General features: G+C 40.8%; 2 protein-coding genes across 3 annotated transcripts; one reads left to right on the top strand and one right to left on the bottom strand.

Moving 5' to 3' along the window:
• Window positions 1-735: 735 nt before the first annotated feature.
• Window positions 736-10,399, bottom strand: UROS (uroporphyrinogen III synthase). Of its 2 annotated transcripts, XM_021526351.3 has the most exons (10): window positions 10,159-10,399; window positions 8,776-8,865; window positions 7,946-8,029; window positions 7,523-7,619; window positions 6,266-6,340; window positions 5,739-5,813; window positions 3,184-3,267; window positions 2,795-2,880; window positions 2,117-2,215; window positions 736-1,485 (listed from the first exon to the last, which is right to left on the bottom strand). In XM_021526351.3, the coding sequence occupies exons 2-10, from the start codon at window positions 8,836-8,838 to the stop codon at window positions 1,339-1,341; spliced, it is 810 nt and encodes a 269-aa protein (XP_021382026.2). In that variant the 5' UTR covers window positions 8,839-8,865; window positions 10,159-10,399; the 3' UTR covers window positions 736-1,338. The 2 variants fall into 2 exon arrangements, with proteins under 2 accessions (XP_021382026.2, XP_077640866.1); XM_077784740.1 differs by having other exon boundaries at window positions 1,426-2,215.
• A 256-nt stretch (window positions 10,400-10,655) lies between these two features.
• BCCIP (BRCA2 and CDKN1A interacting protein) lies at window positions 10,656-18,193 on the top strand. Its single transcript, XM_021526350.2, has 7 exons — window positions 10,656-10,883; window positions 12,197-12,271; window positions 12,816-12,896; window positions 13,611-13,703; window positions 14,199-14,386; window positions 15,543-15,720; window positions 17,819-18,193. The coding sequence occupies exons 1-7, from the start codon at window positions 10,731-10,733 to the stop codon at window positions 17,987-17,989; spliced, it is 939 nt and encodes a 312-aa protein (XP_021382025.2). The 5' UTR covers window positions 10,656-10,730; the 3' UTR covers window positions 17,990-18,193.
• Window positions 18,194-18,338: the final 145 nt, after the last annotated feature.

The following is an 18,338-nucleotide window of genomic DNA, read 5'->3' on the forward strand; positions in this document are numbered from 1 at the left end:
AAAAGATTTCTAAACTCCAAACACCTCCAGAGTGGGGTCTTACCTCAGCATGTGAGGACTCTGGGTTTTTTTCTGCTAATATATATTATTTGAAGATAAAATTTTCCAGAATATAACATCTGATGTCCTTATGTTCTACAAATAAATGTGGTTCTTTATTGCATAATAACAGTATGAACCACTTTAAGTAAAGGTAGAAATGGGTTTTACTTGCATTCATATGGAATTAGATGAGCTTTTTAAGGTCCCTTCTAACCCAAAGCATCCTAGGATTCTTCCTGAGATTCCATTTCATCCTGAAAAAGGGAAGTGCTTCATAAGCCAAACACTTTTCCTGCTTGGCATCACTTTCCCATCAGAGCCCAGTGTGACTGATGACCCCACACTCTGGAATTACTCAGTTTATAGGAACAGAACTGGGCTCAGGTTCCTTCTTGTTCCAGGTGTGGAGCCTCTCATGTGGAAGGAAATTCAGGTCCCATCCTCAGACTTCACCTGAACTGTGCAGCAAACCAGGGTTTCTGTTATTCCAGAAACCTCAGCACTCTGCTAACAACTCAAATGACTTTCAGGAGGATTATAAATGACTATATTGTGATTCAAATCTCCTGTGAAGCCCCTGGCATTAGCTGGAGGGAACATTAGTGCTAAATAGGATTATTTTTCCCCTTCCAGAGATAAACAATTAAAGCATAAACCACATCCAGAACAGACAACTCTAACACCATTATTAACTCTGATAAGCCAGTTTATTTCCCTGTTGATAAATCCTTCATTACAGGAACAGAAACCAAAAGCTAATTTTTAAGACCCTGTTAGGGTAACAAGGGGCAACAGCTGACCTGAATTAGCCCCACACAGAACAACTTCACTGCAAGAATTCTCCTGTTCCACTAAGAATCTACAATTAACATTTTTATACAAATATTTGAAAAGCAGAACAACAAGCAAACAAGTTTACAAAAGAAAATACTTCACTGGAACATGGGAGTCTTTGCTACAAAAGAAGATGTGCAAGTAAAACTGATCACACAGAGAAATCCAACCTGAGCTGTGTGCTGGGGGATACCTGAGGTGAGGCGTGGGGCTGATTTCAGTAGCTCAGTGTTCACAGCTGCTTTTCAAGGATAAAATATTCACAGTGCACACAGGAGGAAAGGGAAGAGCTGGATGCTGGACAGAGTCCAGATTTAAGATATTGAGGTGCAACGTCACACCCGTCCCTGAGCAGGACAGTGCTTCGCAATCCCAAATCACATGCTCTCGCAGGACGACAGGTCTGCCGAGTGGAAAAGCCCTCCTGGGGGACCACGCTGACTGGCTGGGCAGGCTGGGCTCTCACTGGGGCCCAGAGCAGCGCTGTGGGTGCAGGGCTGTGTGGATGGCAGCAGCCAGGTCCTGGGCCGTGGGGCTCCCTGCAGTGCAGCTCACGGCGACCCCAGCCCCTCGCAGGGCCTCTGCTGTGCTGGGGCCGATGGCAGCGAACTGCAGGGACAACGCTGTCACCGTCAGTGATCAGCACCCAGCTCTGTGTCCTCCCAGCCCAGCCTGAAGATTTGCAGCATTAAAAGCCACCCATCAATGCAGCTACTTAGCAGTGACTCGGGGAAGATGAGTATTTATCTCACCATTACAAACACTGAAAGCTCCGAGTCCCATGGAACAGAGGAAAGTGAGAGGAATTTTAATCAGCTGCAGCCTGGTGCAAGCAACAACTCACAGCATTGCATCACTAAGAGAAAATGAAGTCTACCCCAATGGAGATGGTTGGGGAAAACATTCCAGGTGAAAATATTTTTGAAAATTCACCCACGGCCAGGTTGGATGGGGTTAGAGAAACCTGGTGTAGTGGAAAGTGTCCCTGCCTATGGCAAGGGGGTAGAATAAGATGGGTTTTAAGGTCCCTTCTAACCCAATTCTAGTAGAATCCATTCTGGGATTCTGTAATTCTATATACTAACACTTGTATTTGCCATAAACTGGGGTTTTCTCCAGAGAAATAAGCACAAGCCAAAGATAAAATCAAGGTTTGCAATGTTTGTAACAGCCTTTCTATCTCATTTGCCCACCCCAAATTTACTGCCTCTGGTGTTCCACCATTTGTAAGAGAAGATACCTTGATTTGGTTGATCAAATCCCCTGAAAGCTTCTGGATGTGCTGGAGGCAGAATTTGACACCCGAGGGGCTGAAGAACACGATGCTCGCAGGGATCCCCTGGGTGAAACAAGTAGAGGTTGGCACAGCTCACCCCCTCCTCCAGCAGCGTGCCAGTGCCTTGGCACATGGTGACAGGACACAGGGAATGGCTTCCCACTGCCAGAGGGCAGGGATGGATGGGATACTGGAAAGGAATTGTTCCCTGGGAGGGTGCTGAGACCCTGGCACAGGGCACAGGGTTCCCAGAGCAGCTGTGGCTGCCCCTGGATCCCTGGAAATGTCCAAGGCCAGGCTGGACACTGGGGCTGGAGCACCTGGGACAGTGGGAGGTGTCCCTGCCTTGGCAGGGGTGGCACTGGATGAGCTTTAAGTTCTCTTCCCACCCAAACCATTCAATGATTCTGTAATTCTATGATGGAGATTCCTAACATGGAAAAACCAGAGGGCCAATCTTGAAAAATGAAAAGCAATGATTACTTTTACACAAACTATGTAGGGCAGGTTACTCCTGGATTCTGATTTGTGATACACAGCAAAGATGCCCAGTGATATTTCAGTTACACTATTTCAAAGGAATATTCTGGGATGTATTGTCACCTACCTCAGAAAATCCCAAACTACATCAGTGTCCAGTACCTGCTGGGAGAAGTAACTGCTCAAGGACTCCTGCAGATCAGGGTGTTGGGCTGTTTGATAAACAGTGAGGCTTTCCAGGGGTATGCCTGCAATCAGGATATGCAGCCATAATTAATTCACTCATTAACTTCTATTATTTCAGTTCAACACTCACAACATCCGCACTGCACTTAAGTGTAACTATTTTAGGCTAAAAAAAACCCACATAAAAGCTCTGTGAAGGATTTGCAGGTCCCAGAGCTGTGGGCAGCCATCCAAGCTCCCAGTGTTTCCTCCTGTCCTCTCCTCAGCAAGTTCCACTTTTACTTGTTCCAATTTAGTTCATAAGCTTTAGATACAACTTTGCTCATCACTGACTAATTAAAATGGGTCTCCAGGGGAAGTTCAACCTTTTTCTCTAAGCACTGTAGGAAGTACTTCTCTTTTCAGGGCTCCACAAGGAAATAGGAGAGCTGAGGAATTGGGTTTCTCTCCTGTAAACACACAAACAAGAACTTTAATTAACTCAGGCCTTTAATAAAGAGTAAATGTGATTAAATACATTTTAAAGGTATCAAATGCTGATTTATCAAATGCCTCAGCACAGACACAGCTCTGAAGTAACTGAAAACATCTGCAGCCCCAATTCACAGGGCAGGCTACTTAGCAGGAACATTAAAAATATTCCATAACAAGAACAATAATATTGGCTAAAAGATAACTTCCTTTGTAGAAGGGCAAGGGGAATAGAAATGCCCTTTATCTCCTCCTCAGCACAACCTGCCTCAATTTGATATTTAAAATCTGTCCCACTCAATAAATGACAGAGCTCTCTATAAAAGAATATTCAGGCAGACAAAGAAAAGGACAATACTGTGCTGAAAAGTTTTGGTCTATCTGCAATTCCATTTTCTTAATTCCCCAAGGAAATAGGATTCTGGTTGCACTGCTGGGGTGAGAGTGGATAGCCTCACATGCTTTTGTCAAATTAGGAATTTAATAGCAGACTTGCTTTTGCACAGCTTTTGCCTTTTTACAAATAAGAAACACAGAAAATTTCAAGATTAAATTCTACACAGATTGATACAGCTTTGGATTCGGCTTTCCAAATAAATGAAATTATTTTATTACTAATTCAGATTTGTTAATACATTTTAAAGAGACAATTACTAGAGAAGAAATGCTTTTAAGTGCTGGAAGGAGATTGTTGGACTGTGCAAGCAGACATTCTTCAGGGATTAAAAAAAAAAGGCAGCAGAGTGAAAATCAAATGGAAAGACCCTTGTAGGAGTAAACCCAGACACACCTGAGTGTTCTGACTGCACTCTGAGGTTTGATTAGAAACCAGATATTCTTAAATTAAAATTAAAAATTAGAGGAAGAATGAACTTGGATCAGAATGTAAAACACATTTTAGAATTAAATAAAATTGGAATGTTCCAGCATCAATTCTCCTGCAAGTCATGCCAGTTTATTTGAAATGTCAGTGTGATACCTGTAAACAAACACCAATTCTTTTGGCATGAAAAATTCCTTGGTAGGCTCGAAAACAGAACAAGGACTGGGTTCTCCTACTTCTGTAGCCAGATATTTGCCTTGAGAAGAGTAAAGCCAGACTGTCTTGGGGTAAATTCCTTTATTTCCCAATCCCTTAAACTGAATTGGGTATCAAAGCACAAAAGGTGACAACAAAAAAAAAAATCTCATTATTTCAGCTTTTATTTTTATTCTGGCAATAACCCCTCATGATACAAGAAATTCAGAGTTTTCATTTACTTATTCATGCACAAACAAAAATGAATTTATACATAATAGGGAACATGAGATAATTTAATCTGTACTTCCAAGGTTGTTATAAAGCACTTGATCAGCTGAGAGCATTTAAATATGCACAGCCCAATAAATCCTGGAGGATATTTCTATGTCTCAACAACAAACAGTGAGCAGTGACTGAAATTCACTGCTTGGTTAATTTTTTTCACCTTCATACTACACAATAAACAGTTATTTCTCTTTTCTTTCTGCATGAAGAAATCCCTGGCAAATATTAATTCATTGCCAGAAGTAGGTTTTCCAGCACTAAAAATCAGCTGAAACCTTTCTTTGCTTTAGTACATTTGCTATTAGAAGAGAGGAGATGGGTTATTCTTCACTCATGACATATTCGTGTTGTATTTTTAATTTTCAGAATTTATTATTTGATCTTGTGTTGCCAACTCTCTTTTTTATCATTAAATATTCTAGAGAGCTGAAGTATTTTATTTGCCAGTGAATTAGAGAGCACTGTGCACAGCAAAAACAATCCTTTCCCATTTTTCTTTTCCCTATAAATCTCTGCTACTTGGCAGACTTTGCTCAGCAGCTCTCTCAATCTGTACAAAAACTCTTTTTTCACTGCTTCTACTCAAAAAATAAACAGTCCCTAAGTATAAAAATCTTCTTTTTTGCTACTGGAAATGTTAACAGATTAGAGTAAAAACACAGTAAATCAGCAAATAGACTTTAAATTCCCAATAATCTGATAATAGGTTGAGAAGCATTACAGATTTAACCATAATAAAATGGTTAATTTAACCATTAAGAAAAGTTAAACAAAACTTAAAGCATCACTTTAATTTCTTCAAAACCACCCAGCTTTGGTGCTGAAAACCAGATCCCTCTGAATCCACAGGGTAATTTTGGTTAAAGTCACCAGCATTTAAATCTTCTGATTTAGCAGCAATTTTCAATCATTACAGCTTTGATCTTCCAGTAAAAATAAACTTTTTCCTGCTGGCTCATATAGTATTTATTAATTAACTAGAGGGTGTAAGATTACATGTAAATTAATATCTTGTAGATGTATTTTGAAGTATTGTTGCCTCACTGTGCACTTGATTGTACCTCAGGGAGATTCTGAAACGATGGAAGGGACCTTAATTTATTTAGGATTACCTTAATTTAACTCCAAAATTTAGCCACTTACTTGAACAAATATATCCAGCTAATTTCTCAGCATTTCCAGCCTTTTCTCCTTGTGGAACAAGTCCAATTTCTTCCACTAGAACCAAAAGCAGCAAAGAAAAAAACACAGAAAACAATGAGAACAATTCAGATATCTGGTCACAGAAACCTGTGATGGAAAGGGAGGGACACAAATAATTTGTGCACAGTCTTAACCAGGTTAGAAACCCCTTCCATCCAATTTCATTTCCAAAAGCAATAACAAAACCACATTCAAATTAAGAACAAAGGGTTTTTTTTTTCCTGTTTTAACCCAATTTTTCATCATATTACAACAAAAGTAGCAGAAATCCAGAGGCTGGATTAGATCCATGGATACCCTTGGCTGGAGCATGGATAATTCCAATGTTTACATAATTACCTCTCTTCCAAATTAACCAGTTTAAGACTTAAATTTCTTCCTCAGCACCCTTGAACAGCAGCTCCTCCTCCAAAATTTGTACTTACAAGCCAGATTTAGCCAATTATTTTTTTTAAACCCCAGCTTACCTAAAGAAGCTGTAGCTTTTCCTACCACATATGTTGGTTTGATATTCCACATTTGTTTAAGAGAATTTGACCAGGCTGAAAAACATTAAATTATATTAAATTAAAAGAAATTTAAGCACATGGCAACAAAATGTGAATGCTAAATGACTATTTGGACTTCTGTTTAATCCACAAATACAGCAAAATGATAATAATAACTAAAACTCCACAACACATTCAGCAAATCTGGATGTACAAATCCTAAAGGATAAAAAATAGATACACCAAATTTTTTACTGTCTTGTTTTAACCAGAACAGCACAGGACATTGAGTTTTCTTCTGGGACTACTGAGGGTGAAAAAAAAAAAAAAGGACAAACTACAACAGCAAAAATAAAATCAGATGTAAAAAGAAGGATTTATTGCTTTTGAGAGGAACTCAAACAGGAACTACAGACTCATTTTTATTATTAAAATACTTATTTTCCAAAAGTCCTAATCAAGATTAGGGATGGAATTTAGAGATTACTTTTGACCTAAAATCTTCACAGATTGCCCTCTGCTGCTGCAAATGCTACAATCAGCTGAGGGTCTCAGTGCATTTACTGCTTGCTCAAGGGTGTAACCTTACTCACAGGACACTGATTTGTCCACAGCCCAAAAATGGAGCAGATAAAGTAGAAACTCCATGCCAGAATCACCCAACATGAGAATTTGGAAGAGTTTACAAGGATTTGACATTTCCTTGTGATGGGTATTTCTATTTAGCAGGATTCTTCCTCACTCCTCATCTCTTGGCTTTGATGCATCACCACTTCTTTATAATTTTTTAGCTAATAATTAATTTACTTGAGAAATTTATTGTTCAAGACAGAGAACTCTCTTTTTCTGCAACGTTTCATAGGAATTGCACAGGCACAGAAGTGATGGCCAGCTTTTATGAGATGATCTCTTTAAGGGAGGAAAGGAGTCAGCAAGCAAACCAGGCACTGCAGGAGAATATTCCTTCTGCATGAGAGAAGCAGAGCTGGCAAAGCTCTCACTAATTAGTAATTTGCACCAAAAGCTCCTTCCCTTCATTTTTAAGTCTAGAAAACACAACCCTTAAAAGCTCAATGTAGCATGAGCCCCTTGTGATGCCAAAAAAGCTATGAAATTCAGTTTTTTTACAAAAATCATGCTCCAAATATATACTGGTGGGTGAAATAAAATTCATTAAAATCCAAACTTCACAAGATGCTGGAAGAAAAAGACCAAGGAGTATCAATATGTACTCACCTTCTTTTTTACTCTTCTCTTTTAAACATATCTTGATGGCTTCTAATGCTCTTGGGCTGGTAAAAACTAGGCCTCCATAGCACTCTGGATGGGAAAGCTATTTAGAAACAGTAAATTTAAGAAGTAAAAAGAAAAAAAAATACAAATTAATTTTAAAAATCAGTTGATCTATTATTTATAACCTTGTGACAAACAGAACAGCTGCCTGAAATGCCCCAACACTTGTGACAACTCACAACTTAAATGTGAATTCTGTCTGAACAATTTAATTCTTTAACAAGCAAGGGCAAGGTCCTTGATGCTGTACATGAAATTTTACTGTACAAAGCTGGTTTGTGGCAACACAAAAAGAGAATGATTCAATGGGATCTTGGCAACCAAATCCTGCTGGAAATAAGACAACTAAAAAAATTTCAAACTTACCTTCTCAAATAAGCTGTCAAGAGAGGTGAAGTCAAATGACAAAACTGGGATCAATGTTGCTTCCAAGCTGTATGATCCCAATTCCTATCAAGAAAAGGTTTGCAGCTCTTGAAATAAAACTCCAAACAGCATTTTTGTTTTTTCAAAGAGCTGACTAAGTCAGCACAAGCTTTTCTCTTTGCTAAAGCAAAATAAAAAGGTATTTTATTTCCTTTCTTTGGTAAATCTAGTTTGGATTTGTTTATTATTTAATATTCCAATATTTTACTAAACAAACAGCTGTGGGACTGTGACCTTCTGAAGTACAGGAGACACCAGCACATAACTCTGAAATCCCCAGGTGTCCACCCAGTCCTGCAAATACCCCTGTACACTTCTGTAATTCTGCCAATAGGTTTCTACTAAAGAAATAATCCTCCTTTATTAGGAATTCTTACTCTTATGAGTGAGATTTACTCACATGAGCAAGGGCAGTAGCAGAAGGGACCCCAGCAACAGGTAACCTCTATTTCACATCACACTCCCAGTAAAAATACAACAAATTTCTGTAATCCTCATTCTGTCCATATGAACACAATCAATATTAATGAATTCAAATGAAGCTGGTTTAATACCAGTACTTTGCTGAAAGCTTTACAATGAATTCAGTACAAATGTCCCATAATTAATACAATTTTTATGCAGGAAGGGTTATTTTTTAAGATACTTTTTCTCTCAGTATAACTTCAGATATGCACTCCTAATTTTGATTAAGCCCCTTGAAACAGTTGGATTCACATTTAATAAGAAGGAAGTGACACATTTTTTTAGTTTTCTTTACATTTACTCACTTTAATATATGGATCTGGTCCTGAATCTTTGTCTTTGGGATCCTTCAGCAGCAGAACCTTCATTGTTCACCAAGGAAGCACAGCAGAACCCTGAAATACAAGAATGGAATTTATCTTAATTAGATCTAGAGGACTTTTTGACTGGAATAGCAACTTGAACAGCTCCAAGAACTGGGTTGCTACGACTTGTACTGCTCCTTACACAGTGAGTAAGCAGTTATTGTGCATTCTCCAGGCAGGAACACCCAGCCTGATAAGGGCAGAAAATAATATGCTGCCTTTAGATAACACTGCTCAAGGAAGAGGCCCTAATGAAACTCATCAAGGGGAACACATTTTAAAGAATATTTTTTAAAAGCAGTAACAGGCCCTACAATGCAACCACATTCTGCAATTGAATCAGCTCCTATCTACAAAAATATTAGTTATTCTATTAATTTCCATGCCAGATTGCACTAGTTTGTTGTTATGCAAAGGTATTGATTTTATTTAATATATGTGTGTCTATATGCACGCGTTTATACATCTATAATAATATAGATAATATTAATATGCATTCTCTGATAGTCTAGGAAACAAGGTGGGACTGAAAACATCTATTCTGCCATAAAAATGGAAGATGATACTTCTCAGTTCCCTACAAGCTTTGATGCTAAACTCAAAGTTATACAACAGAAACAAATACACAAATAATACAAACAGAAATCCACTCTCTAAGTGCATATTTACCCCAATTACCAGTGTGGTATTTTCCTGACAGGTCACACACATAGGAAAATTCATTTTCCTCTAAATTCTTTCCCTGGCTAACAGTATTCAAATTTTGGCAATGACCTAATTGCTCTCAGAGCAAGCACAGCTTTGAAAAACAAAAGAAAAAGCAAAAAACAGAAAAAAAAAAAAATCACAAAAAACTCCCCCCCAAAAAACCCCCACTGATGTGTTTGATGCTTTAAAGGGAACATGAAAATCTGAGCCTACTTGAAGCATATTTGTAAAGCTGGAATTATATCCCAAGGTTCCGGGCTTGCATTTCTTCTGGCTGGCAACAGTGAGTGCCCAATGCTCTTCCTTCCATGGCCTCATTAACATCTCATTCTTCATTAATTAGACACAAAGCGTTAAATGGAACACGTTCCATATAACAGAGGCTTGATCACTAATGAGGATTTTTCCAGTGCTTAGGACATTTCAACGCTTTTTCCCGACTGGCGTTTTTATAAAAACCAGGATCACGTTGTGCTTACGGTGCTCTCCCCATCACCCTCCCCTCTGGAATTACCAGGAATTTGGTCCAGGGGAAGCCGGGTCACAATTTTTAGGGCGTAGCAGCCTGATTCCTGTTTTAATTGGCAATTTTTACTAACGCCAGTTTTTACTTACAGCAATTTTTGCTAATGTCGGGGATGCTCAGCACACTCTGTTCCCTTTAGAGCACAGAATCCCAGGATGCCCGAGGCTGGAAAAGCCCTGGAGGACCATCGGGGCCCGATCCCCGCCGAGCGCCACGTCCAGGCTTTCCCGCAGGGATGGGGACCGCAAAGCGCCCCGGGCAGCCCGACCGCACCGCCGGGAGCCGCTTCCATGCAGGAATTCCCGTTGGGAGGAAGTGACAGCGCGGCCAAGGAGGAAATCCGGGTCAGCGCGGCCGGGGCGGTGCGGGACGCGCCTCCCCTCAGCCCCGCGGCTCCCCTCAGCCCCGGGCCTGCCCTCGGCTCCCCTCAGCCCCGGGCCTGCCCTCCGTCCCGCGCCTCCCCTCAGCCCCGCGGCCCCGCGGCTCCCCTCAGCCCCGGGCCTGCCCTCGGCTCCCCTCAGCCCCGCGGCTCCCCTCGGCTCCCCGCAGCCCCGCGCCTCCCCTCGGCCCCGGGCCTGCCCTCGGCCCCTCCGCGCTCGCCCGCGCTGCCCCTGCCGCGACATTCGGCGACATCGGGGACATCCCGCGGCCGCACCGCGCCATGGCCACGCCGGCCAAGCGCCGGGCGCGGGGCCCCGCCGGGGAGCAGAGCTCCCAGAGCGGCTCCGAGAGCGGCTCCGAGAGCGGCTCCGAGAGCTCCCGGAGCGGCTCCGAGCGCTCGGCGGGCTCCGACTCGGAGGAGCCCCCGGCTGAGGTGAGCGGGACGGGCTCCGCACGGCGGGACCGACCGCGGCTCGGGGAGGGACTGTCGGGGGCGTTCGGGATGGGTTTGGGAAGGGATCGTTGTCCAGGGATGTTCGGGAAGGGACTGTCAGGGCGTGTTCGGGATGGGTTCGGGAAGGGATTGGGATGGGATTATCAGGGCATGTTCAGGAAGGGAGTGCCAGGGGATATTCGGGGTGGGTTTGGGAAGGGATTATTGTCCAGGGATGTTAGGAAAGGGATGATTTCAGGGGATGTTCGGGAAGGGATTGTTGTCAGGGGATGTTCGGGAAGGGATTGGGAAGGGATTGTTGTCCAGGGATGTTCGGGAAGGGTTTGGGAAGGGATTGGGATGGGATTATCAGGGGATGTTCAGGAAGGGAGTGCCAGGGGATGTTCGGGATGGGTTTGGGAAGGGATTATTGTCCAGGGATGTTCAGGAAGGGATGATTGTCAGGGGGTGTTTGGAAAGGGATTGGGAAGGGATTGTTGTCCAGGGATGTTCGGGAAGGGTATTGGGAAGGTTCTGGCAGGGGATGTTCAGGAAGGGACTGTCAGGGGGTGTTCGGGATGGATTTGGGAAGGGATTATTGTCCAGGGATGTTCGGGAAGGGCTTGGGAAGGGATTGTTGTCAGGGGATGTTCGGGAAGGGTATTGGGAAGGTTCTGGCAGGGGATGTTCAGGAAGGGACTGGCAGGGGATGCTCGGGATGGGTTTGGGAAGTGATTGGGATGGGATTATCAGGGAATGTTCGGGAAGGGATTGTTGTCAGGGGATGTTCAGGAAGGGACTGTCAGGGGATGTTCGGGATGATCTTGGGAAGGGATTATTGTCCAGGGGATGTTCGGGATGGGTTTGGGAAGGGATTGTTGTCAGGGGATGCTCGGGAGGGATTTGGGAAGGGACTGGCAGGGGATATTTGGGAAGGGATTGTTGTCAGGGGATGTTCAGGAAGGGATTGTCAGGGGACGTTCAGGATGGGTTTGGGAAGGGATTACTGTCCAGGGGATGTTAGGGATGGGTTTGTGGCTACAACAGCTGTAATTGTGTGAACCAGATGGCAGGTGAAGGCATTTAAGGTTTGTTCATGACACAATTGATGGGTCAGTTTTGAAAAGTTGCTTTCACAGATGTTCTCTAAAGGTCACAGGAGAAATTATAACAATTGCTGAGATTGCTGCAAGGTGGAAATAAATTCTGTTTCTGCTGTTTGCCATTACTTGTCTTCAAGTTCCTGACAGTTTAGCTTTGTTCTGATATAGCTTCTTGACAGGTGTGTGTGCTATTCTCTGTTTTATCCACAGGAAGTGAATATTGAATTTGAAGCGCATTCCATATCAGACAATGACTATAATGGGATAAAGAAGTTACTGCAGCAGGTACTGTACCTACTTGTCAGCTTGGTTGATATGTCCATTGATAAATGATATCTAAGGAGTTGTGCAAAGGCATCAGTTCACATTCTCTGTATTGATTTACAGCTTTTATATATTACTTTCCTTCCTTTTATTAGCTAATCCCAGAATAGTTTGGGAGAGAAGGGACCTTAAAGCCCATCCAGTGCCATCCCCTGCCATGGCCAGGGACACTTTCCACTATCCCAGATTGCTCCAAGCTCCATCCAGCCTGCCCTTGAACACTTCCAGAGATGGAATAGCCGCAGTTTTCAGATCATGCCAAACTCCAGAGGGTACCAGTATGGAAATATCAGCATGTGGAAGGTACAGGAGCAAGCACCTCCAGCAGCTGATTGTTAGTTTTTGCAGTATTATCATGAAGGAAGATAAATAAAAATCTCACTTTATTTTCTGCTAAGTGGTCCGTGAGATACCCTCAGTGCCTGATAGACTTGTTTAATAGTTGTTAAATACGTGTTTTTTATACTTGTTTCAAATACTTTAATACTTGTTTTCTGTCTCCCAGTTGTTTCTAAAAGCTCCCGTTAACACTGCTGAATTAACTGATATATTAATACAACAGAACCATATTGGGAGTATTATCAAGGTAAGACAAATACTATATTTGTAACTGAAGTACAATTTGTTGAAATTACATGATTTCTGTATTTCAGAAGGGGATCCTGTCTGTGTTGTGTGCTTTCTTGATTTTTCTGCTTTAAGAATAATTTTTCTATGGGAACAGAGATTTTCCATGCTTACTTTCAGGCAAAGAATGAATTTGATATATTGTAATTGCTGGTTTCTTTTTACATATGGAAAGCTTTTCCCTCCCTGAATTTCAGTGTAGTAATGCTGAAAATGCAAAGGAGGGGTTTGTTGCCATCTCCATAAGAAACAGGAGCTTGTGACTTTCCTACAAAGACACAGCTCTTTGTCTCCCTCCCTGCCAAAGCTTTGTTGCTCTGTGGTTGTCAAGACATTCCAGGCTTACTTCCCTACATTAGAAACTGAAGCAAATTGGTTTTTTTTAAGATATTGCCATCCCCTGAGCCAAGATGTTGCTTATTAAATGTGAGCTATCAACCTTTAGTGCCTTCCAGAGGACTCTGCTGTAGAAGATGCATGAGCTGGCCCTCTCCAAAGCTGGCTTTGAGCACACTGAGATGTTCAGTGATGCAGCAGAAATTGCAGTGTGTGTTTGTACAGATTTCCTCAATGGTTTTCATCTGCTGGTATCACCTGGAAAGAAAAACATCTTTTGCTACAGAGTGGAAATAGAATGTCAGTATGAGTTGTTGCTTTTCCTTTCATTCAACAGCAAGCAGAAGTGCAGGAAGACAGTTCTGATGATGAAGATGATGAGGATGAAGTGTTTGGTTTTATAAGCTGCTTGAACTTAACAGAAAGGAAGGTTGGTATTCCTCAGTAAAATCTGGTTATAAATATTAGCATCAGTAATAAATGAGACTGTATCCTGTGTAACAAGCCTGGACCAGGATTTGGAATTCCACTGTGGAGGACTTGAAGTGGCTTAGCTTTTTTTGAGTGCAGTAACTTGCTGAGGGTCAAACATGAAGCAAAGAATGGAACAGAGAGTTAAAACTGGGCCTAGTAATTCCAGTGTAAATGAGCTGTCAGTCTCTTGTATTTCTTCCCTTTGATCTTCTGTAGTTTGGAACTTTTCTGTGGTGCTGCAGTTCCTTGTTCCCATCACTTCACAAGCTTTGTTTGTCCCCAGCTTTAGGGCTGAAGAATCAGCTTTTTGGCTGATTTCAAAGCAATTGTGCAGTGCTTTAGAGGCTGCTGAGGGGAATTGCCACCAGGCCTGTAGGAAGTTCCCTCAAAGTTGACATTCAAGGTTTTTTTGTGTAAACAGTTCTAAAGAAAATGCACCTTTTGCTTGCAGGGCACCCAGTGTGCTGAGCAGATCAAAGAGCTGCTTCTGAGTCGCTGTGAGCAGAGCTGTGAGCAGCGGGTGCTGGAGCAGCTGAGCAAACTCCTCAACGACAGCACCAAGCCTGTGGGGCTCATCCTGAGTGAGAGGTTCATCAATGTCCCTCCACAGATTGCTCTGCCCATGCACCAGCAGCTCCAGTGAGTTTTTGATATTTTTTTTTCCTTGCGTGATGCTGAATGGTTATTTTTCATCATATTTTTCAGAATTTTCATGTATGCAGAGCTGTGTTAAGACAGTTGATGCTATAGATATGAGTAAAGCATGAACAATAAAAATATTATCTCATATATGGTCTTTAGTTAATTTTTAAAATATTTTTTACATATTTATAAAGGTACAAAACTTTCTCAAGTTCTATAGAGGATATGATTTGGGAACATGTGCTGTTCTACAGAAATAGCTGTGTGTATGTTGCAGTTTATCCTTGTATTGCAGACTATTTTCACACTGATCTAGGAAAATTTACAAATGAGAACTCTTTTAGCAGCTTGGGTGTTTCTGTGTTAATGTCTGGCTCAGGAATGGGAAATTTGGACTGAGGGAAAGGATTCAAAGGTGAACTAGTTTTGACCCATGTAAATATGCAGTGTTTTGATTAGTTTCAAGTAATGAAAAAGCAGGGGAAGTGCTGGTTGATCCCTGCTAATTCATGGATTATATCAAAATCTGGGTGAATGTAAATAAATTAATCCACTGAAACACAGCATTACATTATTCTAGTGTCATGCTGAACAAGGGAACAAGGAAGTTTTGTTGGATAAGGAGCCAGTAATAGAATGGAGATCATCTCTTTTTCTTCTTTCATTTTTGCCTTTTTTCTCATGTGAGTTGAGATTAGAAATCAGATTGAGGTCACCACAAATACAGCACTTGTCACAGCTCAAATGCAGATCTCAGCCTCTTTGTCTTAAAGGTTTTAGAGTGACAACATGTTGAACACAAGGGTGAGCAAGAATATTTTCTGTCTTTTCAGTTACAATTCCTCAAGGAAGTGATAATGTGATGTATTTTTAAGGAGAGTTGCACTTAAGATCATTTCACAGACACTGCCATGAACAGGATTCTGGGAAAAAAGGGTTATCCTGTAAGCTGAGAAAAAACATCCATATTTTTATAGTTAAAAGTACAAATAGTATGTTTAACTACCAGAAATGCATCTGCAATATTGATTTCCTAAGGTAGCTATAAAAGAATAGGCTGCAATTTGAATATAATTTCAATACCACTACATTATAAGGCTTGTTTATATGCATGTTTAGGATCTAAGTTGTGTAAACATTTATTCCTCTTTAGGAAGGAGCTGACTGAGGCACAGAGAACAAACAAACCCTGTGGGAAGTGCCACTATTACCTCCTTATCAGCAAGACCTTTACAGAGGCCACAAAGAGCAATTCTAAGAGGAAGGAAGGGAGGAATCAGCCAAAGGAGGAATTAATGTTTGCAAATGCAGAGGAGGAATTCTTTCATGAGGTAACATGATTGCTTAATTTAAAATGCTTCATTTTCTTTACATATCATCAACAAGAGATGTTTCACCTCAAATTCAAGGGGAGCTTTTATCAAGATGATCACAAATGTTTTGAAATTTAATCCAGGGTGTTTTGGAATAGTGTTGAGAGAAGAGCAATCAAACTCTTTTTGTGTATTGATTTATCTGTTCCCTCTTGGGTACCTGTTACTTGCAAAAAATGCTCAGAATAAAAACTTCAGGAGACCTAAGAGGTAGGTCTTGCTTCCCTTTTCTATCTCTATTCTACTCAGGGCAAGTACATTAATAAAAAGTAGTGGAACATTGAGATGAAAATATTATTTCCCATTTCCTAAGGCAACATGGCCACACAATTCTGCTGGTCCCAAGCCAGATCAGGTCAGGGGAAAATGCAGGAAATTAAATTTAAGATGTGCTTTGAAATGCAAAGAATTTTTCATGGCTTCTTTTTTTTTTTTTTTTTTTTTTTTTTTTTTTTTTTTTTTTTCCCAAAGCTTTAAAACCACTATTATACAATATCATTACTTTGTCAAGAGGCTGTTATTTTTCTGTTATTTTTCATTTCTGGCAGTGCCTGCAGGGCAAAGAACTTGCACATGCTTGGGGTGGTAAATGGCAAAGGTTCCTGGGTGTAATCATTCTGACAGAGGCTGTGATAGGGCTGTAATTTTATTTTTTTTGGGAATGAGAGAAATGTAAGTGGGGGAATTCACTGGTAGCTGTAGGGAATTGTGCTGTAGCCTCTGTGCAGTAGCAACTTGTGGATTTTGTCTTTGTGTTCCTGCCACAGCAGCTGAAACAGCTGAGGCTGAACTCTGTGTAAAATGTTATTGAAAAGCTGCTGGGGAGAAGCCTGTGAAGCTTGTGTGTCCATGGGTGTTCTGCTGTAGAAGGCCCATTTTGTATTTCTTTATTTATTAAAGGCTAATTGTGTGCTTTCATCTAAACTCCAGTAATTCTCAGCTCAAAAGGATAGACTCAAACTGAGCATGTTTTTCTTTTTAACAGTCTTTCCAGGGTTTAAAAAAAAATCATTTTAAACATTATGTAGGGTATTAAATTCAATGTCTCTCTGTACTTAATAATATGTGTGTTAAATTAGTGCTCCCTGATCACACATAATGTTAATTAGATTGCCATAAAATAGCATGAAATGTGGTGAGGCACTTGGAGTTGGCACAACGCTGGGCTTCATTCTGTCCCTTAAAGTTCTAACTAGAAAATCTATTATAACCAGACTTGGAATTGATTAAAGGAGCTCAAATTGTTCTTGAGCAAAGCCACTCAGTTAGTGTGGTAACTCAGCCAAAATGAGATTTAAAGCCCTGATAGATTGTTAGTGGAAAGTGAGCCCAAAAGGAGAGTGGATCCTGGTTTTCCTCCAAAGGGAAGGAATCAGGTAAGTTTTTCTTCCTAATGGTTCAGCTCAGAGTTCTTCATCTGATTTGTGTGAGAACTAGAAACATTCATTAGGTTATTTTTCTCATCCACCAGGAATCTTGTCTAGGAAAGCTGATGAAAAGAGATTTTCTCTGTCCCTGAAAAGAACCAATGCACATTCTAGACACCTGCCTGTTTGGAGAAGCATAATTAGATCTTCCAGTTGCTTCAGCCATCTGGAACCTTTCCAAGAGCTCTCTGAAATTCTCCTCAGGATTGATTTGGTGTCCATCCCCTTAATGTTTGATTTGTACTCATATTCTTACAGATTTGTAAATTTTTAGGACTCTGGGCAGAGTAGGTCCTGAAAGCAGCAGAGCCTCAGAACATTGATTTTTTTTTTTTTTTTTGCCCTCCTTCCTAGGTTGTTTCTCTCATCCCAAATTATAATGGCAGCAATCATTATAGGATTTAACATGAAAGATGTAAATTCTGTGAAAATAAAATGTTTGTTTAAAATACTTCAAATAGTGGATTTTTTGGTTGTTCTTTTTGGTAGACACTTCAGGAGGGAAAAAAAAAAACTTATTAATAAGGATGGGCATAATAGATTCATTATTTTCACTTTGTTTAGATGATGTATTATCTTAATGGCAGTTAAACATTTTAATCTGAATGGTTTTATTTTCTGTTGCTTAGAAGGCCCTTCTGAAATTCAACTACTCTGTTCAAGAGGAAAGTGACACCTGTCTGGGTGGCAGATGGTCCTTTGATGATGTCCCCATGAAGCCTCTGAGGACAGTTATTGTAGTTCCAGCTGATGGAATCCATGGAATTATGGATAAACTCAAAGATTATCTCTCTCTCTGAGCTTCCCTACAAACACCAGGTTTTTATGGAGCAGCCATGCAGGACTGTGACCTCACACTATTTGCAGAACTGCTGTTGAGTCAACGGTTTTGTACAACTAAAAATATCCACCAAAAATGAATATTTTTAAATATAGCATCTTATTTTACTTTGATATCATCATGAAGCAGTCAATAAAAGCCCAGTGTCAAAAGAAATCCTGAATATCTGTTCAGTGTGTTTTTAAACAAAGCTAAATCACATGGTTTTGTTCCAAAGTAATACATGCAACTCCTTTTGTTGAGAAAAATGCCTTTTCTTTGTTTCTTCTGTTAAATATATTTATGTCAAAAGTTTGAAATAATTACAT

Source organism: Lonchura striata, chromosome 7 (genome assembly GCF_046129695.1).
Source record: "Lonchura striata isolate bLonStr1 chromosome 7, bLonStr1.mat, whole genome shotgun sequence".
Classification (NCBI taxonomy): domain Eukaryota; kingdom Metazoa; phylum Chordata; class Aves; order Passeriformes; family Estrildidae; genus Lonchura; species Lonchura striata.